A 24,510-nucleotide genomic window follows, 5' to 3' on the forward strand; every position below is an offset into this window, starting at 1 on the left:
AAGCTTGGAGCTTACACTCTCTGAAGCAATGACCTGAGCTGTACATTGGCCCCTTTTAGACACAGCTGGAGCTGAAGCATCTGGGACACAGGGTACCCATCATGTCCTAAGGCTGCATAGAGCAGGAGGGCCCTGGGCCTAGCCCAGGAAACCATTTTTCCCTTCTAGGCCTCCAGCCCTTTGATGGGAGGGGTGGCCATGAAGGTCTATGACATGTCCTGGAGACATTTTTCCCATTGTCTTGGTGATTAACATCCAGCTCCTCATTATTTGTGTAAATTTTTGCTACAGGCTTGAATTTCTCCCCAGAAAATGATTTTTTCTTTTCTACCTCATTGTCAGAGCAAACTTGTATGCTCTGCTTCCTCTTGAATGCTTTGCCTATTAGAAATTTCTTCTGCCAGGTACTGTAAATCATCTCTCTCATATTCAAAGTTCCACAGATTTCTAGGGCAGGGGCAAAATGCTGCCAGTCTCTTTGCCAAAACATAGCAAGAGTTACCTTTATTCCAGTTCCCGGCAAGTTCTTCATCTCCATCTGAGATCACCTCAGTCTGGACTTTATTGTCCATATCACTATCAGGATTTTGGTCAAAGCCATTCAACAAGTCTCTAGGAAGTTCCAAATTTTCACACACCTTCCTCTCTTCTGAGCCCTCCAAGTCTCTAGGAAGTTTCAGTCTTCTCTGTCTTCCTATGAGCCCTCCAAACTGTTCCAAACTCTGCCTGTACCCAGTTCCAAAGTCACTTCTACATTGTTGGGTATCCTTATAGTAGTATCCCACTCTACTGTCTCAGTTTACTGTATTAGTCTATTTATATACTGCTATGAAGAAATACCCAAGACTGGGTAATTTATAAAGAGAAAGAGGTTTAATTGACTCACAGTTCCACATGACTGGGGAGGCTTCACAGTTATGGTGGAAAGCAAAGGAGGAGCAAAGGCACGTCTTACATGGTGGCAGGCAAGTGAGCGTGTGCAGGGGAACTGCCCTTTATAAAACCATAAAACCATCAGATCTTCTGAGAACTCACTCACTATCATGAGAACAGTATGGGGGTAACCACCCCCATGATTCAATTACTTCCCACCATGTCACTCCCAGAAAACATAGGGATTATGGGAACTACAATTCAAGAAGAGATTTGGGTTGAGACACAGCCAAAACATATCACCACTCCAGTCAGCTTCCGTATCGTCCATTAATTATTCTTTCCCTTCTCATAGTTTCTATTTTTCAATTTTTCTGTTTCCACCATGAACTCATAGTTGTTCATGGTCCCTCATTGTCTCTTAACCTATTTCGTTGTATTTATCTAGTCATACATGCCAAGTCAATTATCTCTGTGAGTCTCAGAAAAAACAGTTACCATAGCTTAAAGCTGGGCAGACGGTTTCACCTAAGACTACTTCCCAGACCCAAGCCTGTAGATAGACTTCTTGAGGATCTGTCTACTCTCACTCTTGAGTAGAAAGTAGAAATGAACTGCTCCTTCCTCAGATGCTATGTCATAGAAGTTACCCTTACAGGGATCCATGAGCATGGTGAGGACCATAACTATCATGACTAGGAGGATTGGTGGTCACAAAAAAAATTGCAATTAATTATTACTAGAGCCTCAGCCATTAGTGTTAAATTAATCCACAAGATTTAATATTATGACTACAAAGAACCTTCTTACTTTGATTCTTAAGGAAAGTTAAAAGTCAGTACATTTAATGAAACAACATGGCTATAAGGTTTCTTTATTTTGTATGAAGTGGTATAATGTTAGCAAAAAGCATGCTGTAAAAAGTTAAAGTTGTTACTCTAGAGTACCACTGAACATAATGTAAAAAATTTGGCCAGTACATAAAAATTAAAATAGAATTCTTAAAGATATTCAATAAATAAAAATGAATGCAGGAAAGGGCAATAATCCAGAAGTGAAAGAGCGGCAAAGAAAGAATATAATAATATGGTAGATCCAAATCTAATGATAAAATATTACATTAACTGTTAATGAACTAAACACTTCAATTAAAAGGCAGAGAGTAACAGAACTGATTATAAAGCAGGACCCAAATATATTCTATTGATAAAAAATACAATTTAATTATAAAGACATAAATGGGGTGAAGGTAAATGGATGCAAAAAAATAAACCAGCAAACAGTAAGCATAAGAATGTTGATTTGGTTGCATTAATACCAGTTAAAAATAGATGTAAAGATAGAAATTATTACAAAGATAAAGAGGAATCTATCATAATAATAAAAAAGCTGGCTAATCAAGAATACCTAAAAATTGTATGTGTGTATGTATCTAATAATAATGTAACTAAATACATGATTTAAAAATTGACAAGGCAGGAAATGACAATTCCACAATTTTAGTAGGAGATTCTAACACCTTTCTCTTAGGAATGATAGTAAAATTAAGTAAAATATCAGCAAGCCATGGAGGATCTGAATATTATCAACCACCTTGCCCTAATTCCTCTTCGTAGAACATTATATCCAACTACTACTGCAAACTGAGCATTCTTTTCCTGTGTGTATGATATGCTTAATAAAAATGATCATACATTTGACAATTAAAGAAGCCTCAATAACTTTAGAAGCCTTGATACCATACAGAGTATGTTTTTTGTCCACACAGGATTAAAAATATGTTTAAAATATCTAGGAAAATCCTAGTATTTGACAATTAAACAACACACTTCTAGATACTTTATGGTTCAAGAAAGAAAATAACATTTTAGATATCTTTTAAATAACATTTAAACGCACTGCCAAAACAGAAATACTTCAAAGTGAATTTAACAAAGATATGCCAGGTCCTTTCACTGAATATTGTAGAACATTGTTGAAAGGAATTAGAAGACCCAAATAATGTCATATTCATTAATGAAAGAGTCAGCATTGTTGAGATATCAGTTTTCTCCCTTTTGATCTATAGATTCAATAAAAGCCCAATCAAAATCCCAAAAAACATTTTAGTACACATTGACAAAGCTGATTCTAAAATCTGTTTGGAAATGTGAAGACCTAGACTACATGAAACAATGTTTAAAAATAAAGAACAAAGCTAAAAGACTTATTTGATGACTTACTATAATGCCACAATAACTATAATAATTATACACAAATCACAATATTAATTAAAGAATAGAGATATAGACCATGAAAGAGACTGCAGAGTTTAGAAATAGACTTACGTATACATGGTCAATTAATTTTTGGCAAAAGAACCAAGGCAATTCAATGGAAAGGGTAAGTCTATTCAATAAAGGTACTGAAAAAATCTGATATCCATGTGGAAAAACATAAAAATCACACCTAACCTCAAGCCATATTTAAAAATTAACTCAAGATGTATCATAGATGAAATGTAAAAGGTAAAATTATAAATCTCCTGGAGGAAAACATAGGAGTAATATCTTTATGACCATAGAAACAAATGCTTTTTGACCTTGGAGTAGTCAAAAGACAGGAAAAGTGCAAATTAAAACAAACAATAAAAGCAATGAATTGGATTTTATCAAAAGAAAAAAACTTGTTCTTCAAAATGCACAATCAAAAAAGCAGGTTACATATGAAAGAAGTCATTGACTATACATGTATTTCACAAAAGACATAGAGAATATACCAATAATTTTAAATAATTTTAATTCTCAATAAGACTATAAAGAGCTCAATTAAAAACAGAAAAAGGATTTGAACAGATACATCATAAAAGATGATATATTTGTGACCAGCAAGCACATGGAAATATGCTCAACGTAATTAGTAATCAGGGAAATGCAAATTAAATCACAGTAAAATGCCACCCATCCATTCAAATGTCTCGAATTTAAAAAAAAAAAACCTGATAATATCAAGTATTAACAAGGATATGGAGCAACTGGAAATCTCATACATTTCTGAGGTATTCTACAGTGGATACGTTTGTCTAAATCTACCCCAAAAGTCCAAGGAAGTGGAGAGGCAGAAAAAAAGGGATAGACATATCTAGTTTTTTGGAAATAAATATTTAACAGGGACTTAGGAACAGAAGTTATGGTTGTGTCTTCAGCAGTGGTGAGAAAAGATGGTGGAACCCTGTGCCATTAACCCTCAGACGCAGGCCTTATAATACCATAGAGAAGGAATGTATAGACAATTGTAAGGAAAGGCAAGAATGTTGTATAAATCTATCTATGTGCAAAATTTATGGTCAAAGTTATTTTGGCTTACTGTACTTACTTTATTTACTGTAAATCAAGGGCACAATTTACAGTATGTGCTTTTCTTTAAAAAAAAAAAAAAGTAGATAAAACAGAAATTTTAGAGGCATTCCCAGGCTGGGATTAATCAGAAATCAACATGGTGGATTATCATCCAAGATGAGTTTGCTTTAGGCTCCACAGGTGGGTCTGTAAAATGATATGATGACTTTGTTTTGTTTTTATTTTTCCTATTTTTGATAGTGAGTCTCTCAGTGTTGCCCAGGCTGGAGTGCAGTGGCACAATCTCTGCTCACCTGCTCACTGCACTCCCCACCTCCTAGGTTTAAGTGATTGCCGTGTCTCAGCCTCCCCAGTAGCTGGGATAACAGGCACATGCTATCACACCCAGCTAATTTTTGTATTTTTAGTTGAGACGAGGTTTCTTCATGTTCCTCAGGCTGATCTTGAACTCCTGGCCTCAAGTGATCCATCCACCTCGGCTTCTCAAAATGGTGGGATTACAGGCATGAGCCACCATGCCCGGCCTGATATGATGACTTTGAAAAACAATTTGTCAGTTTCTTAAAACTTTCACATATCTACCATAGTACCTGGCCATTGTACTCCTAGGTATATACACAAGAGAAATGAAAACATAGATCTACAAAAAAGGCTTGTACATGAATGTTCATAGCAGCAACATTCAAATAGCCAAAAGCTGGGGGATGGAGAAGAAAAATATTCATTAACAGGTAAACGGATAAATGAATGACGAAAATATGCTGTAACCAGATAGTTGAATACTACTCAGGTGTAAAAAGGAAGAGATCACCAATATCTCCAACAACTTGGATAACTCTCAAAAACATCATGCTGAGTTAAATAAGTCACAAAAAAAGAATTTATAATTTATTATTCAAATTATATAAAATGCAAAGTAATCGATTGTGGCAATAGATAAACTGTCAGGTTCTATTTAACCTCATTCAAACTTGCCTTTTCTGAGGTTGTGAGGAGTGTGTGACTCCTCATTGTGGCCAGGGTCAGAGAGAAGAATGGAGAACTTCAAATGAATGAGGAACCTTTCAGGGTTCATGGAATTGTTCTCTGTCTTGACTACGGTGATGGCTTAATGGGTGTCTACAATGTCCAGAATTCATTCATTTTAGATGCAATTTATCATATGTAAGGCTTTCCTCAATAACGCTAACAACAACAAAAAGTTAGCATATTTAGAATTGACTCTTCACCTCTGCTCAGCCCTGGTTGAAGGACTAATGTTTTTAGCTACTGTGTGAGTTTCTGCATGTTAAAGAGGCTTTGCAAACTTTTACAGTGGCATCAGCTGAAGGATCATGATTATTAGAATGTTGGAAGGCTTGGAGAACCTTTTCAAAGTAACACAGAAGGACCATTTGCTGAGACAATAAGTGAAGAGGGAAAATCTAACCTTGTTCTCCATGGGGCTGTGGACGTGTTTGAGATTCAGCATTGGCTGAGCTTTTCTTCAGTGTATAAAAGATACACACACGTTATTGTGACTTGAAATGAACCCAAAGAAAATCTTTTGCAACTATAATGATACCCAGAGCCTGGTAATTTGAAAGGTAAGAACTGTTTTTCGTGTAGTAGTAAGGATTGTGATTGTAAATGCAGTCTTCTTAATTATATGTACTACTTTAGCTTCTGAAACGGCCATGTCATCTTCCTGGCAGGGCACACTGGTGTCCAGAGACTAGGCTGGCCCAGTTGACTTTCCCAGGCCATTGGAGTAGTCTGGGTAGCTACTAATAATCTAACAAGCCATGTAGAAGAGTTTTAGTTTGTGGCAACAATATTCAAATCTTTGAGCCTCGGTCATATTCTGTGAGTTTCCCTTGGATTTGAGAGTCAAATAAGCTGTCAGGTTCCACTTAACCTCATTCAAACTTCCTTTTCTGGGATTGTGGGGAGTGTGTGACTCCTCATTGTGGCTTCACTCCTTTCAGTGTGAGCTCAACTCCAGCAGTGCAATACCCAGGGATCCTAAGACCCATACGTGGCAGAAAGTGAAATTGGACTCAACTCACTGAGTCAAGACACAACCTAAGATTCTTTTGGATTCATTCAAAATCAAAAATCACAAATTTTTTTCAAATACTCAGTCCAGGTTTTCTTAAAGCATGGCTTCAGTTTGTTTAAATAAAATAGACCAGGATTATGACAGTTTTGTAAAGGTTGATTGATACACAAACAGACCGATAGATGTTGTCCAGGTTCTTCATTTATCAGACACTCAGAGTGAATTAAACATGCAAGAGTTTGATTAGAGAAACTCCTGTGAGGGAAAATGGGGAAGAAGCCTGGGGGCTGGGAGAGCTTTCAGATCACGCTGCAGTGTGATTCCAGGGAAAGGAGAGAGGGAAGGATCAAAGCTGATGGGACTGTCTTTACTGCGTTTCTCAGAGAGTTTATCAAGCTCATCAGGAACCCGCAGGCTAAAACATCTATCCAAGGAGTCCTTTGTCTTCCAGGAAGGGGCCTATCTCATTGTCCCTGCCAAGCTCAGGCCTTAGCTGAGAACAGCAGATGGGAATCCCTGCAGTTAGAGATCTGAGGGGCTCTGACTGCCCCAGATAGAGAGATGGATGATAGGTAGCAGATGGATAGATGACATATAGATGGATGAATGGATGGATAGATAGATGATAGATAGATAGGTAGATAGATAGAATTAGAAAATACATATCTATAGTACTTCTAGTAGTTTTCTCTAGGAGGGATTGTGGGACATTTGTGGGGGTTTTCCTTTGCTCTTTTGTTTCTGGACATTTCTACACTTTATCATGTATATTCTTAAGCAAATTCAGTTTAAGATTTCTATAAGTGTCTCTCCTTTTAAGTAATTCCTTTCCTAATATCAGCAATTCACAATGTTTATGGTGTGTGTGTGTGTGTCTGTGTGTCTGATACATATGTCTGTTGCTTGTGTATGTCTGCTGTGTGTATGATGTGTGTCTGTATGTTGTGTGTGTACTTGCTTGGACTCACTGGCATCGAGCTTTCTGATTCTTCTTCATCTTCCCCAGCTTCCTCTCCTCCCAGAAAATATACTAGAAACATCTCTTTGTGGGAAGAATGCAAGCCTATTGTAACCTTCTGCTCACATTCCCATATCTAACCACGCTTATTACTCCTGGTTACTTATTACATTGAGCAGGGAGCACTAATCTATACACTCAAAATCTGCATTCTAGGCTCTTTTAAGAAACATGATTGAACCATTTTGGGAATAAGCCGCAGTTTAGGACCTTGTAAAATTCAAAATAAAATTATTTGTGCTCTGAGAGATTTATAATGAAAACTTACAGTCTGTAATACAAGTTAATTTCACCGTACGGTCATTTGGTTATAAAAGCTGCACTAGGTGGAGTAGTGTCCCCTAAAAATCCATGCTCACCTGGACCCTCAGGGTGGGGCCCTAACTGGAAACAGTGTCTTTACAGTTATCATTATTGAAGGCGAGCTCGCACTGGACTAAGGTGGGCCCTAATCCAATGCCTGGTGTCCTTATAAGAAGGAGATGCGACACAGAGGAAACAGGCAGGGAAGGCTAGATGAAGACACAGGCAGGGAATGGAGTGATCCACTCACAAACCTGGAACAGTGAGGGCTGCCAGCAGCCAGTAGAAGAAGCTCAGAAAAGGCAAGGAAGGCCCTCCTGTAATACCTTCATGGGGAGCATGGCCCTGCCAACATCTCGAGTACAGACGTCTAGTCTCCAGAACAGTGTGAGAGGATACATTTTTGTTAAACTGAGCTACCCAGCTTGTAGTACTTTGTCACAGGGTCCCTAGGAGACTCATACAGGAGTCAAGGCAACAGATCCTCATTGCAGAGGTGCTTGTGGACCAAAATCCCATTAGCAGAGGGCCACCATGCAACCTCCGTGTCTGCCCACCCCCATCAACAAAGTGCATTGGCCAGGAAGCGTCCTAGGTGAGGATGATTGACACCTGAGCTACTTCGAGGCATGCCCATCACTGCCAGCTCACATTCTAAAGCCCAAAACCATGCTGTATGATGTTTGATGTCTGCACACAAGGGAGTAGCAAAAACTGTAGAGTTGCATGGTGGCTGCAGCATCAATATGTCCATTCTGTAACCTCCTGCTGCTTTTGCTTCTATCTGTCCCTAGAAGACAGCCTCCCTCAAACAAAAGTTGAAACATTGTTTAGAAGGGAGACCAAGGAGAAGGTCTTTGCCATTGATGCACTCTGAATGTTCATGATTATGAGCAGAACAAGACAGAAGCCCAGGGACAACCTTTGCACATGACCAGTCATTTACTGCCAACCTCTTTGTGGGAAAACTACAATCTTTTTTTTTTTTTCAGGGTGGAATTTCATTCCTGTCACCCAGGTTGGAGTGCAAATGGTGCAATCTCAGCTCACTGCAACCTCCATCTCCTGGGTTCAAGTGATTCTCCTGCCTCAGCCTCCTGAGTAGCTGGGATTACAGGCATGTACCACCATCCTGGCTAATTTTTGTATTTTTTTTTTTAAGAGATAGAGACTTGCTCTGTCACCCAGGCTGGAGTGCAGTGGTGTGGTCTCCGCTCACTGCAACCTCCACCTCCTGGGTTCAAGCAATTCTCCTGCCTCAGCCTCTTGAGTAGCTGAGAGTACAGGCACACACCGCCATGCCTAGCTAATTTTTTTTATTTTAGTAGAGACGGGGTTTCACTGTGTTGCCCAGGCTGGTCTTGAACTCCTAAGCTCAGGCAATCCACCTGCCTTGGCCTCCCAAAGTGCTGGGATAACAGGTGTGAGGCACTGCACCTGGCCTAATTTTTGTATTTTTAGTAGAGATGGGGTTTCACTATGTAGGCTAGGCTGGTCTCGAACTTCTAAGCTCAGGTGATCCACCCACCTCGGCCTCCCAAAGTTCTTGGATTACAAGTGTGAGCCACTGTGCCTGGCCAAAAACAACAGTCTTTTATCATGATGGTGATGTTATAGGGAATCAGCAGAGGTTGGACTTACAGACAACCTGGAGGGGCCAGGACTAGGAAAGGGGCTGGAGGAGGAAAGGCTATGGCTTCCTGAGCCTGCAGACCACAGCAACAAACGAGTCAGCGTGCATGCAATGCAGTATGCGGTTCTGGTGAGTCCTGAGGGTAAAGCCAAAGTCAGAACCCAAACGGTGTCAGGCCACACCCAAGATCAGTGGTGACACTGAGTGTCTCCATCCAGAAGATGATTCCCATTTTAAAAAGACGAGAGTCAAGGCCTGGGAGAGCCTGACAGGGTGCAGCGTGAAGGGCCACAGCCAGTGGGGAAATGAGAACCAACTGTGAAGATGAGGGGCATCAGCAGTTCTAGAAGGTCCGTGCAGTCCTTGTGTGCCTCCGCAGCATGCAGAATACCATCACAGCCACGATTTCCTTGAGGGTTAGGTTCCACCCTCTGCTCTGATTTTTTGCATTTTTCCTGGTATAGATCGACAGAGGCTAAGAGGCAAGCACTGTGGTTTCACGGGACTCTTTCAGGGGCTGATACTCCCGAAGCTCTTCATTTCTTGCAGAGATCTTCATTCAACTCTTTTCTGTGTCTCATTATCTGTGCGCCTGCTGCCGCTTTTCAGGAGCTAGATCATAGTTCTGGGCTGTGGAGTGGCATGAAATAATAATAAATAGATCTCTGCGGCTTCAAAATAAATGTTGAAATAAATAGAGAAATAGGAAAATTCAGAGTGTGTGTCACATAAGCTAGAATTGTTTGGGGGATTTGATGAAATGATGTATGGAGGCTCTAACAGTCAGGCTCAATCAGGAAAGATACACCACATGATAGGTTAAATCAAAAATGTTAATGTATTACAAAATGTGTTAACTATAATAAAGGCATAACTATAAGATATAAGCAAACTCTCTATGTACCCTAGGGCTGAGGGAGGGCACCCAAGGAAGGACACGTGTGGGGAGGGTTCACCTCTCACAGGAGAAGGTGTGGACTGGCCACTGGGTAGCAGAGAAGTTGGCTGCTTTAGCCACACTGGAGCTGGTCTGGAGTTGCTGGGAAAACAATCGACCACCCTCTGGAAGGCAGGCAGGGCCAGACATCAGTCAGCAACCCCTGTGCCAGAGCTGCAGTGGGAGCCTGCACTTGGGAGATGGTAGAGGATCTTCAGAGGAGCAGGCTGCATGGAGAGTGGGGGAGAAGGCTCTCAGAGGGTGGGCTGCTTGGGTGAAGCCCTGGGCCCCAGACATAATGCACATGGGCCATGGAGACAGGTTATCATGTCTTTTACCATATCATATCATGGGCTTTTTGCAGACAGGTTATCACCAGGCCAAAGCTGCAGGGTTGCAGGGGGATCACTTACAGGGCCTGTGGTTCAGGCAGGATCCACTGGAATTCCTCACACCCACGTGGTTGACTCTCCCCACGGGAAGCCCCTTCCTCCTGCACCTGCACTGTCCTTCTTAGGCCCTCTACTGAGAGAGCTTAACTAGGTGCTCACTAAAAAGAAGAAATGCTTCAAGTAATTCCACTGTCTATTATAAAACACAAATAGAAGGGTACATTTGGAATTTAGAGGCAATAAATTAACTGCCACTGAAAGCTTAACAAAGAGACTGATACGTAGTAGGTGCTCAGTGAATGAAAGTTGTGAGTATTACACTTTTTATTCAATGAAACAGAATACATCTAAAGTATTGGGAATACAGTTAAAATGCAGTCATCTTAGTGTTTTTTATTGTATAATTTATTTTTGTGTATTACTTACCTAGACACATAGCTGAGAATCTGCATGCAAAGTATTTCCAGTTTCTATTAATCATTCATATTTATTTTCTCTTTTTTTTTCGTCTAGGTCTTATACAATATGTTAATTGCCTTTACAAAGATGCATAAATTTGAAGACATAGAACCTGTGGACATTTTGGCTGGATGTGCCCGATTCATCATTGTAGGGGTTGGAGGGGTAATGTTTGGCATCGTTTTTGGATTTATTTCTGCGTTTATCACACGTTTCACTCAGAATATCTCTGCAATTGAGCCACTCATCGTCTTCATGTTCAGCTACTTGTCTTACTTAGCTGCTGAAACCCTCTACCTCTCAGGCATCCTGGCGTAAGTACAAACCAAGGATCAAATCACATAGTAGTAGAAAGTTTAGGGCCACATCACCTGAATCAGGCATCTGGGAAAGGCATGACTAATGACGCCAACCCTCAAATGTGCCGCAGGATTTAGGAGTTTCTAAACTTTTATAAAACCTGATTGAGCTCTTTGTCAAACGCACCTTCTCTCCAACTTTGCCGTTGTCCTCTTCTTGTGATTTGCCTGAGGAGTGCATAGTAATTATTATGTCAGTTTAGAAGGCTCGGTAAAGCCGGTACAGAGAAGATCTGGGGCAACTTCAAGGTTGAATTATCATCTCAGTAGTGTGTTTTTTTCCTTGAAAAGTTAATTTTAAAGTCGAAGGGAGACATGCATAAGGGACTGCCATTCCTGGGCTCTGCCTTCTGCTGTGGCCTTCAAACCACATCACACAGCCATGGCTCTTCAATATGGAATGAAACTAGGCAGATGGGATAAGATTAGAAATCTACATTTCTTTGCCCTAATGCAAATATTTTTGAAATGCTTGTCCTTATGTCTTTGTATCCTTGAGATGTCTATCTTTGAATTAGGCTGCTCAGCTTGGCTTATTATATCTGGTCTTGTTATCTTCTCTATGGTATTATCCTTTCCAGCTATTAAGGAAGATACATTTAATTTCATTGAAGGGGAAATAGCTCTTTCAACTAAATGTGATAGTGTAAACTCTAGACATCTGTCACTTTCCCACCTGAAAAATGATCAAAACCTCTAAGACAAGGCAAGTTTCTTTCTTTTTCCCGCACTTGCTTAATGGCACGCTAGAACAGAATTATTTGAAATAAAGCCAATAAAAAAAGAATCTTGCATTGTCTTAAGTTTTGATGATTTATGGTTGGGTTGGAGGAAATGAGAGCCTTGCTGAATTTGGTTTAAGTAAAGTAGCAAGTGTGAGTTGGGACTGACAAACTCTTCATGAAAAGGGCAAGAGAGAAGCATTCTGCATTGGGTGTGCCCATGGGAATTGTGTGTCATTTTATTTCAGAAAGACCGTGCTACGCCCACCTTTCCACCACATTCACCTTTACCTTATAAAGATCTCTTAGGGAAGGAAAAGAAGGAGAAAGAAAATTTGTGAAAAATCTGCAGCCACAGAAGGGAATAAGGGAGATATTCTTCCTGTATCAACACAGGCTTCATCCATTCGTGGCATCAGCTGTGGGGAGGACGTTTTGTGGAAGTGGATAATCTCATGGATTTTCTCTGAGATTCTGCTCCTTTTGTAGAATTACAGCCTGCGCAGTAACAATGAAAAAGTACGTGGAAGAAAACGTGTCCCAGACATCGTACACGACCATCAAGTACTTCATGAAGATGCTGAGCAGCGTCAGCGAGACCTTGATCTTCATCTTCATGGGTGTGTCCACCGTGGGCAAGAACCACGAGTGGAACTGGGCCTTCATCTGCTTCACCCTGGCCTTCTGCCAGATCTGGAGAGCCATCAGTAAGAGACAGCAGGGTCCCAGAGTTCCCGGTCCCCAGAGTCTCCGGTCCCTGCTGCATTATCAGTTCTCTTATTCCCTTCTGCATTGTAAAAAATTTAGTACTGAGGGGATGCTAACTGGTTCTACCGGTTAGGGTAGATTAGGCACCTGGTCATGAGCAGGAATCTTTTGTTTGTGGTTGATATGGTTCTGCACTGAAGCAAGGCTGGGGCAAGGAGTATTTTTTTAATTGAAGAAAGAGCTTCTACATCTACCTATTTAAATACAATTCAGTCAGTGAATCCCTTGCTCCTCACTTCTTTGCAGATTCCTATTCTCTTGGACCTTAAATCAGAAATGGATTATAAACCGTGGGCATTTATTTACACTTTCACTATAGGATAAGTGAAATCTCACAAACCGTATTCTATGGAAGGCAAATAATGGTAGAAAACATCCCCATAAATAGTACAGGTGGCTTTATTTGAGGGTTGAATGCATGAATGTGTGATACATAGCAAATAAAAAAACCAGGAAGTGAATATGTTTAAAAGAGCTTTGCATTAATTAGTAAGAACAACTTCAGAGTGTAACTGGCATCACACCTGTAAAATGTAACTAGGCTTTTAAAATGAGAACTAATGGCTGATGATTTCTCTTATACATTTATGTTTCAGGAGTTAGAAAAGAACATTAAGCACTGAACTACAAGGGATGGGTTGCCTTTTGACTGGGAGCAATTCTATTTTTAAGTGTCTTGACTAATATTTGAAGCATTATGTTAAATGACTTTGACCAATATTTTCAAGCCAATTACTCAAAGAGAAATTAGATGAAACGACTGAGAACCTATCTTAAACTTATTAATTCCAAATTCATTTAGGATGGGTTTTAGGCTCTAGAGGAGATTAACAAGAATGCAGAAATATTAAAATATTTGTAAGCAATTCTGAATATATATGTTTCTTGGGCTCCTTGGAGGAGAATGGAGGAAGCTGTGATACAAGTTTATAATCTCAAATCCTTAGTACTGGCCTTACTACAAACTAGCTGTTTGATCTTGGACAGACATTTATTCAAAATTGTCTTCCTCAACCACAGAAAGATGAATTTGAACAAATTTATTCGTTCCCTTTCAGTTCTAATACTCTAGGAATCTACAGGGGAGTAGAGCTAATGCCAGGAGAAGTAAAATTATAGAGCTTTAGCCCAGCCAACAAGAAAAGAAACTACCTAGGAGAGGATTTATATTGGAGGAATATCGACATTGTTAATGCTTCATGATCCATCTCAACCCCGTGCTATTACAGTTGAGGAAATTGATGGAAAAACCACCAAGACAGTGACACAATTGGCCACGTCACAGCAATTGACAGAGCCAGGTGTCAGAATCCAATTCTCCCACTCACAGCCCGTTCTCTTCCCACCCTGACTCATCGCAACTAATAGTAGTTCACACTCGTGAAGGCTTGTTACATAAAAGGCTGCATCTTATATTATTTATGGATGTTAAAATTATTTAATCCTTACATTCACATTCTGAGAGAAACACTGTGGCTACCCCATCAAGCAGATGTGGAGTCTGAGGACATGAAATGATTAAGAACCGTGCCCAAGGTCACATGACTGGCATGTAGAGGAACCGGGACAAACACAACAATGTTTTAAAAAGTAAATTTGCTTATCTCTTGCACTATCCATGCACCTATTATCAAAGAATTCTTGCTGGCAAGTTTGTGTAAGTGAAAGTACATGAGGATGTGGAGAGTTTTATTCTACTAAATGAAATGCTTCTTTGATTCATCAGAGCTTTAATAAAGGAAACTTTCCTACCAGGCACCACGCATTGGTGGTAGCTAGGTCATGTGGGCCACTTGGGGATGAACATCAACGTGGCAGAAAACTCCTTTGTGTTTCAAACAAGCTCCCCCACCCTTCACCTTCTATTTAAGAAACTCACTGGCAGTAAGAGGCACCCACTTACACTCTAACCCTTTCCAACTTCGTTCCTTGTTTGCATTGAACCTCAAGAAGGACCAAGTCAATGATAAAGGATTTGATTGTAGAGACCACAGTCACTAAGAGTACCCCTCTCATTTTTAAATTACAGACCTCCTTTGAGTACCCACTGAAAATATGAGATGATAAGAATGCATTTATCCCCTTCACCTACTCAACAATATCCTTGCTTTGACTAGTTTTGAAAGGTAGGGCAAATATTATGAATATAGATTAGAAAATATATACCTTACATTAAAAAAGATCAAGATTTTATTACTTTAAACACACAAATGCAGACACATGCACATAATACATGCCAGTTGACCGTAGTGAAGATTCCCACTTGCAGTGCTACTATCTCACAACTAACAAAAAGTCAAAAGCCATAAAAGGTACTTTACCTCTGATTGACAATCATGGATGTGTGATGGAATTAGTCTTCATTGTTGGCAGGGCACACACACGCAACCTCAGTTCATTAGCTCTGTATCTCTGCTCATTCATGACCCTCTGCTCTAATACATATTTCCCCCTTTCTAGGCGTATTTGCTCTCTTCTATGTCAGTAACCAGTTTCGGACTTTCCCCTTCTCCATCAAGGACCAGTGCATAATCTTCTACAGTGGTGTTCGAGGAGCTGGAAGCTTTTCACTTGCATTTCTGCTTCCTCTGTCTCTTTTTCCTAGGAAGAAAATGTTTGTCACTGCTACTCTAGTAGTTATATACTTTACTGTGTTTATTCAGGTAAGTAGGTTTCCCTTATATTTAAAATAAGTCGATTCTTTCAGAACAGTGTATAAATTAATAAAATACAAATAAAGACATTTTATCTGATTTTCAGATCTTTGCTCAATACCCGAACGAAATTCCCAGAGATTTCTAGATCATGTTTGTGACTATCCTTTAACTTCTAAAATATATCACCTTTAAGTCAATGCAGCATATGAATCAAAAGATTCCTGAGTAGCAGGTGACTAATAGCTACACTACATTTCTGAAAATGAGATTCCAATTAGTACTAGGTAGCACACGTTTCTGCTTTAGTTGGAGCTAGCTCTTAAGAGCTAATGAAAGGTTATTTTAATGGGTGAGACCAAACTCCTATGTTAAAATACAGACAATATATCTATTTTTATTTCAGTACTTAAAGGAATTAACAACTGAAGTAAACATTGGAGCGTTTATCCTGTAATAGCCAGTATAAAAACATAGATTAGACATTCGAATAGTTTTGTGGATAAATTTGCTCTCTCCAGTGACAGTCTTCGTCACAACAAAACGCTGTATTTTGTTATCTCTGATCTAGGGAATCACAATTGGCCCTCTGGTCCGGTACCTGGATGTTAAAAAAACCAATAAAAAAGAATCCATCAATGAAGAGCTTCATATTCGTGTAAGTGATCGCATAGTCACAATTAATAATGAATAAGATGCTTCCCCTTTGTCGCCATGAGATGTGTGCACACGCCACTAGACTTCCTCTTTCCTTCCCCCCTCTACCAAGAGTGACTGTACAAGTTTCCTACGGCTGCTGTAGGAAATTGCCACAAACTTAGTGGCTTAAAACAGTGCAGATTTATTGTCTTACAGTACTGGCGGTCAGAAATTCAAAATTCAGGTGTTGCAGGCCTGTGCTCCTTTCTGGAGTCCCTAGGGAGAATCTGTTTCCTCACCTCCCCCAGCTTCCTGAGGCTGCCTGTGTTCCTTGGCCCGTGGCCCCTTCTATCTTTAGAGCCTGCAATGGCTACATCCCTCCAACAATGACCCTTATGCTTCCCTCTTCCACACTGAAGGAGCTTTAGGATCCCACTGGGTCCATGTGAATTATTCAGGAGATTGTCTCCATCTTAAGGTCAGCTGATTAGCAACCTGAAGTCCATCTGGCACTTAATCCTCCTTTAAGCTGAACTACCATATTCACAAGTTCTGGGGATTAAGACATCGAGGGTTTTGCAAGGGCATTATTCTTCCTACCACAGTCTGCCCTCTGTCTCCCAAAGATTCATGTCTGTTCCACATGCAAAATACCTTCCTTCTAATCCAACACACCAAAAGTCTAAATACACTGCTGCATCAATTCAAAATCCAAAATATTATCTGAATTTTATCAGTTCAAAAACCCCCAATCTCATCATCTCCATCATCTAGAGCAGGCCTCAGTGAGGCTCTGAGTATAATCCATTCTGAGGCATGGTTTCTTTTCATCTATGAATTTTTGAAACTCAAGAAACAAGTTATCTGCTCCTAAATATATGTGGCGGGAGACTCATTGAATAACAGTTATAGCTATTGCCTTTCAAAAAGGTGGGGAAATAAAGTAAGAAAAAAAGGATCCATCGATACCAAGCAAACTTCACTGTTTCCTGGGCAAGCTCTATTCGGTTTCAAGGCCTGGGAATCCCTTAATCCCCTGCAACTCTTTGCTCTACCTTCTGGGTTCTCAACTTCACCCTCTGAATCATGCTTCCTTTTTAATAAAGGTAGCACCCATTTGCACCTGAGTAATTTTATCAGTCTATTTCTTGCTTATAGAATTGTGAGGGTCTGACATCTTTCTTTCATTTTGTCCTCCTTTTTTGTCCAAGCTGGTGGTATTTCCATCAGGATTCAACAGAGAAGCAGAGCCAGTAGGATGGATGGATAGATAGACAGATACAGAAATAGATATATAGATATAGATACAGATATATGAAGAGATTTGTTGTAGGGAATTGTTTTTTGCTACTGTGGGTGCTGGCTAGGAAAGTCCAAAATCCGTGGGACAGGCCATCCAGAAGGGCAGACTGGAACTCTCAGGCATGAACCAAAGCTGCTGTCCCCAGGTAGGATTTTTTCTTCATCAGGGAAGCCTCAGGCCTATTCTTAAGGGCTTTCAACTGATTAAATCAGGCCCACCCAGATTATCTGGGGTCATCTCCCTAGTTAAGACAAGTGATAATCGAATTATTAATCAGATCTATAAAATTCATTTACAGTAACATCTAGAGTAGTGTTTGATTGAATAACTGGTGACATGCCTAGCTAAACCGATACCTCAAAATACAATCACAGTGACTAACATTCAAAGTCATCCTGCTTGCTTCTAAAATCACTGTTGAATGAAATACGAGGTCCTCTGCCTTTTTTGAACTCTTAACAGAGGAGGCGTAAAGGGTGCTGCTTCTTTTGCAAACATGACTGAGTGGCAGATTTTAGTGAAAATATCCCAGTCTGGCAAAGATGAATATGACATTGAGCATGGTTTCTACCTGTTTGTTTAAGTTCAGCACAACATTGAAGGGATGCCACTGTGTAGAGCTCCAAGGAGTAGACATGAGAACTCATGTCTGAAGGGTTATAGGTGGGCACTTCAACTGAGTTAATGAAAGAGCATTCTGACAATCATTTCCTGATTGGCACACCTGAAGCTGAAGTGGACGTGTGTAACCTGTGATTGGGAACTTGTGACATAGTTGTTGTACATGAGATTCAAGTTTTGAGGAGATAGTTGAATCTGAAAAAGTTTAGGTTTCTTCTATCCCTGAGAGTTCACCATTTTAATATTGGAGAAACTGATGAATGATGAAGTCTTCCAAAATCTACCCTAAAGTTCATGGTCAAAGTAACCTAGGAAATTTGGTTATTTAAATTCCAGGAAATTCAAATGAAAAATTTTCAAGGCCATTTGAAAGTAAGGAACAGAGAAGTAGTGACTGTTTTATCATATGTAACACCTTAAGCTGATTGTAGATTTTTGTCTCTATCTTTATCTCTTATGATTTATTATTTTGACAAATCAGATAATCCACCTAAGTCCATGAAACTTGGATAATTTAGTCTTCTCTCATTTATTTTTCTTTTCCTCAAAAAAGTTATAATTTTTGGTAGAAGACAGTGAATCAATTACTTAAGAATTAATTTAATATTTGAATCTGTTTTTCAAAATAAAATTCAGAAGCCAGAATAGACTTCAATGATTTCAAATTTAAAATATTTGGAGACTAATTCATAATTAGTTTGAAGATTGCACTTTTTCCTAAATTTTCATAAACAATTTTGGATAAAACAAATCCGTGGTGAAATGCAAGTACTTAGATCAAACAAGCATCTTAAAATGAGAAAAATAGATATTTTGTTATTATATGTTATTATAGTAGAATATTTATAGAATTATATTTTCAGAAATTATTGATTGGATAACAGTGTGATCTTTTGCAATGAAATTAAAAGTAACAGTTATTACTATTATTTCATAATATCTTAAATATGATATATTTTAATATTATTATTGTCTTCCAAATGATTTCAGTAATAAGAAATTTCCTAGATCATTCTAGAAATGTATTATCCAAAGCAAATGCCAGGTGCCCTGTTTTCATTACATATTATGTGAATTATCAAGAAACTTATCTACAAAGTCTTTAAACCACAAAAAAAGTTGAAATTACAATAAAAGCTATCAAATATTTTATTACATGAACAGAGTGATACAAAGTCAGATATGCCCCAGAAAATTAAAGCCTCCTTTGTTTTTTAAAGGGTCTTATCTGTCCTGTGTGTCTTTCAGAGTTGGCTTTTCTCTGCCAGTCATTTTCTTGTGTTTGTTTGGCAGTTGATGGATCACTTAAAGGCTGGAATTGAAGATGTGTGTGGGCACTGGAGTCACTACCAAGTGAGAGACAAGTAAGGAAGCTGAGGGTTTCACTCACTGACGAAGAATATATATGGCATGGGGAAGAGAGACCAAGCAGATGAAGTGCTCCAGAGCCATCCCCTAGAGGAAGCAACTGAAATTCCAGGGCATGCTAAGCCTGGAAAATGAAGAGGCGTCAGGTGGAAGAAGCAGTAGACTTGGTGTAGGTAGTTTCAGAGAGAACCAGTACAGCTAACGGGTAGGAATTAGGAAAGGCAGATTTAAGTTAAAAACAAGGACAAGGCCAGGCGTGGTGGCTCACACCTGTAATCCCAGCATTTTGGGAGGCCAAGGCAGGCGGATCACCTGAGGTTGGGAGTTCGAGACCAATATGACCAACATGGAGAAACCCTGTCTCTACTAAAAATACAAAAAAATTAGCTAGGTATGGTGGAACATGCCTGTAATCCCAGCTACTGGGGAGGCTGAGGCAGGAGAATCGCTTGAACTTGTGAGGTGCAGGTTGTGGTGAGCCGAGATAGCACCATTGCACTCCAGCTTGGGCCACAAAAGCAAAACTCCATTTCAAAAAAAAAAAAAAAAAAAAACAAGGACAAGTTTCCCAATGATAAAATCAGATCAGATCTACCATGAAATGTTCAGCTTCAAGAGGTTGGAAAGGGAGTTTGGTGCCTGCTGAGGAATCCTGGGAAGGGATTCCTCCATTGTGGGGAGGCCACGGTGGAAGATCTTTAAGGGTCTTTTTAAAAATGCCCAAATCCCTCTTCTCCACCATATCTCACCTTTCGGAATGAATTGTCTTACTGGATTTAGTTTCCAGTTCAGGAGGGAGGTTGTAGCTGGAGATGAAGGTTGTCAGTTGTCAGTGAGTAGCTGGAAGTTCACCGAGGACGGGGCTCTGAGAAGCTCCCACTCCCCCAGTCTTATGGCTCAGGCAAGGAAAAGAAAGGGCAGAAGGAGTTTGGGAAGAAGTGGTCAGGGAGGCTGGCAGGGAAGCAACAGCGAGTCAGAATGTGGAGGGCACAGAGGGAGGACCCAGCACATCAGGAGACACAAAGAACCCAGGAAGGTGAGGAGGAGGGCAGCCTCTGGAGTTCAACAGGACAAGATTAAGGTGAGCTCAGTGAGAAGAATGTCAGGGAGAGTGTTTGGGTTGGGGAGGTGATTACCGTGGGTTGAGAATACACAAAAGCCATGGCTTCTCATGAGGGCAGAAAACTAGAAGACAGAAGATCGAGCCAGTTGGAACAAAAGGAGACCTGGTCTGAGCTGACCTCAGACAGCAAAGCTCAGGAAGCCAGCCCTAACCCTGAAGGGACTTAGCTGACAGAGCCTGCGCACCTTATGGACCAGGAAACCAATTGCCAGATAATAAGCCAGCAGCCCGGGGAGCTATGTGCGCCTCCAGAAAATAAAGCAGGTGGACAAACTACTCTTTGAATGTAAAATGATTGAAAGTGTTGAAAATTCCAACTCCAAACAAATGGCTGACTCCGAAGGCACCATATGCATAGCACAGCTCAGTCTAATGGGCCGGCCAGAGGTTCCTTACAATAGTCAGCGGCCATCAGTCTCGCCTATTCAGAGTCTCCATCATTCAGGCTATTGGGACATATGTAGGGTTTTTTTCTTCCCTTTAATTGGTAGGATTCAAAATGATCTGCAGCATAATGGGGCAAAACTACTGTAACTACCGGGCCATTTAAAGTTATTGGTTTCTGGTTGAATAGGCCAGTATTACTGTAAGTGCAGCTGCCGCTGTTATGAGCTATTAGAATGGAACACTTGTTCAAAAGCTTCAGCCCCCTCATTTCTTCTCTTACAATTGGAGCTGAGCTGGGCTGGGCCTCCCCCGCGCCTCACTTATACACACTTTTTGCCCTGATTGCAGCTTGTCCCTTCCTTTTGTTTAGTTGATTTTCAATGTATTCAGGCCAGGAGGCCATTCTTTTTTTATTTTAAAAAATGCATAAATACTATGAATTTTTTTAAAAAATGTGTTCAAATGCTGTGAATTCCAGGCACCGTCCTGATGTTTCTTCAGAATAAAGTTAAGTAGTAAGTAGTTTGTTTTAAGCGAAATGTATACTTACGTAACACATATAGACATTCAAGATTTCCAAAATGTTGGTTTTTGTTTTTAGGTTTAAGAAGTTTGATCATAGATACTTACGAAAAATCCTCATCAGAGAGAACCTACCCAAATCAAGCATTGTTTCTTTGTATAAGAAGCTGGAAATGAAACAAGCCATCGAGATGGTGGAAACTGGGATACTAAGCTCTACGGCTTTCTCCATACCCCATCAGTAAGTCCTGTCTGTTCTTTGTTCTAAACTTTCACTGTCAGAATTCCAAGGGGCACTAACTCATTGCCTCATTTAAAGGTATACGAGGAGTAAAGAGGCAGAAATATGAAGAAGAAAATATGTAATCTAAGTCTTGGCATTTTTATGGTGTGGTCCAAGCTCAACATATTTTACCTAGCTTCTGAAAAATTACTTTCTAGCAAATGTTGCTTACTTAGGGTTGTATGATACCTTTCTTTGGGAGGGAAGGGCAAGTGAATGTGTAGAATCGCAGCATATTTCACAAGACTGTCTCATTTTCCTCCTGACATGACCCCTGTGCATGTGATTCTATCTTTCCTACCATTGTGTTTCTTCCCATAAGCCATTTCTCTTCCTCTTTTACATGGGAGATGAGTTAGCTTTCTGAGATGATAAGTTGGATTTGGGAATGAGTGATGATAGCAAGAGGTGTGGTCATTGGTGGGTTATATAAAGAGAAAGTTGTGTTTGTAATTGCATGTAAGGCGAAGGTCTACCTGAGACTGTGAAATTTGCCTTGAGTCTATGTGAGACCAGCTTGGAGTAGGAGCAGGGAGTTGCCTGGCCTTCTGGGGAACAGAGGACCACAGGGCGTTGTTGTGGAAGCAGGACATAGGGAGGGGAGACACTGGAATATAAATCCATCATTACAAGATGATTTTCTCTGCAATGTAGTAGAGCCTCTGATAGCCACGTGTCCCAAGAGCTGGCTAAATACTTCTTAAGCTGTTAATGAGAGCCTCTTCAATGTCAAATGAATTCATTAATCTCCCAAAGACGCCCAGTTTTTCTCCAACGAATAGTTTATAAATTGGGAAAATTACTCACAACATATATTTAGGGTAAGGAACATGGACCCCTCCATCCTGTTGTCTTCCGCAGGTAAAAGCACTTGCTCATATGCTTCAATTATGTCTTCACATTTAAAAAGCAAGTTGGAAGAAGAGCTAAGAATAGGTAGCAATAAAATTGTCACTATTGCCTGAGTGTTATTTCTGAGACAACACCTTCATCCCTTGCCTGCTAATAAATCAGAAACGCCCTTGCATTTCTTACATGGCCTGAGAAGAATCTTAACTAGCATCCCTGAGGATATCTCAGTATAATAAAAAGTTTTCTGCCTTATTTCTCAGTGACTTTTCTCTGGGAGTCATGGTGGGGTTTGTTGGTTTGTTTTGGTGCTGCCCATCACATGGCTTTAAGGAAATTTCTGATATTAAAGTGGAAAAGTGCTGACAGATATATATTGGCAATGCATCACAGTGGAGCCCCAGGCAAAGGAAACATCAGGCATATCGATCTTCTTTTTATTTAAAATGTTGATATTATATTTGTCAAGAATTTTTTGCATTGACCTTTATTTCTAAAAATTTTGCATTTAAATCTGACTTATCTTAGTTACTGAGTTTTTTGGAATCCTCTTGCATTTGACACCTTTGATCAAATCCTGTCTGTTAGACACTTCATATGTGCCAGGCACCATGAAGCAGACACAGGCCTTGCCCTCATAGACACCATACTCTGCTGGTTGGGTCATGACATTCATAAAAAAGTCCACACAAACATAATCTTAAAGAATAGAGAGCTATGCAAGTCTATGAGAGGTGCACCTCACCTGGGCTCCTCGCCTTTGACCTGCTCACTGAGGGATGAATGCCAGTTAATGCCATTAGAAACTTCCTCAATTGCTTTGCTCACTTATGTGAGCTCTTGGTCTAGGAAGGTAGGGGTGTTATCTCAAATGAGAATCAGTCTGCCAGGTGGTAAAGCATATTTTGAATTTTTGTATTACATTACATCAGCCATAAGCATTTCTGACCTCAAGACAATCTTTAAACCAGTTTTATTTGGAGTGGGGCCTGCTGGTTGAGTCAATAATTCTTTAGAAATGAATTTAAGATAAGTGAGAGAGACTTATAGGTATGAGATAATTCCTTTTCCTCCTATAACCCAAGCAGTTAGTTAACTGGGGTGGGAGAGATGTTTTAAAGTTGATATTTAATACATATTTAGTATTTAAACTGCATTTATTTGATCTCATCAGAAATCTGTAGGACATGAAGCAAAAAGGAATTCCTCTCCTAAGATCAAAGCAGCTAATTTTTTACAAAACAAACCTTCATACAATAATAGGAAAAAGAAATGTGTACTCAGTTTGCTTTTTATTATTCTGTATGAGATTATAACAACAAAATGCACAGGTATTTTTTTCCTTAGAAGTTCAAGCAATTGTTCTACAAAAGGTTTAGATTTTCAGATTCTATGACGTTCAGGAGAATGCTGCCACCACGGTTGTCTATTTACAGAGTTTGGATGGTGTTGATTGTTTGGAATCCCATTGCTTTTACATATGTTATCTTATTTTAAACTCAAAACAATCCTATGAATATGTAGACTATGCACTTTGATTACTTTGATGAAGCAGCACATCTCATCCATGATAAGCTGTTAGAAATTATCAGAGATAGAGGCTCAAGCTGATTAAAAGGGTTGAAGCTTTAAACATTTTTTGATTAAAATTAAAGTGATATTAAAATATTTATATATTTGTAGGCATAACAAATGACAACCATACAACCTCAAAATGTGTTTTAAAACTCTCAAATAATTTTAATATGTTATTTGTTTTTTAAAGAGACCCAAAGTAACTTCATTGTCCTCTAAGAATTTCCTAACGGATCACACACTGACAGGTATAAATTCACATTTCCACATTCTCATATGGAAGACTAGGAAGCAGATTCGGATGCCATTTTTCACTTCCACAAGGGAACACCGTATTTTGAGG

At 39.7% G+C, this 24,510-nt stretch overlaps 1 protein-coding gene and 1 long non-coding RNA gene across 2 annotated transcripts in view; one reads left to right on the forward strand and one right to left on the reverse strand.

Moving 5' to 3' along the window:
- Positions 1 to 24,510, forward strand: part of SLC9A4 (solute carrier family 9 member A4) — a 63,072-nt gene that overhangs the window by 20,274 nt on the left and 18,288 nt on the right. The window contains exons 3-8 of the mRNA XM_032255564.1: positions 11,049 to 11,308; positions 12,565 to 12,782; positions 15,304 to 15,506; positions 16,069 to 16,155; positions 19,354 to 19,424; positions 21,540 to 21,701. Of these exons, the coding sequence (XP_032111455.1) occupies positions 11,049 to 11,308; positions 12,565 to 12,782; positions 15,304 to 15,506; positions 16,069 to 16,155; positions 19,354 to 19,424; positions 21,540 to 21,701 (1,001 nt within the window). The remainder of the gene's footprint in view (positions 1 to 11,048; positions 11,309 to 12,564; positions 12,783 to 15,303; positions 15,507 to 16,068; positions 16,156 to 19,353; positions 19,425 to 21,539; positions 21,702 to 24,510) is intronic.
- Positions 706 to 16,349, reverse strand: LOC116534814. The gene is made up of 3 exons (XR_004261882.1): positions 16,330 to 16,349; positions 12,361 to 12,366; positions 706 to 786 (listed from the first exon to the last, which is right to left on the reverse strand). It is a non-coding gene; the product is annotated as an uncharacterized LOC116534814 (long non-coding RNA).

Source organism: Sapajus apella, unplaced genomic scaffold (assembly GCF_009761245.1).
Source record: "Sapajus apella isolate SASKATOON/1434 unplaced genomic scaffold, GSC_monkey_1.0 scaffold89, whole genome shotgun sequence".
Lineage (NCBI taxonomy): Eukaryota > Metazoa > Chordata > Mammalia > Primates > Cebidae > Sapajus > Sapajus apella.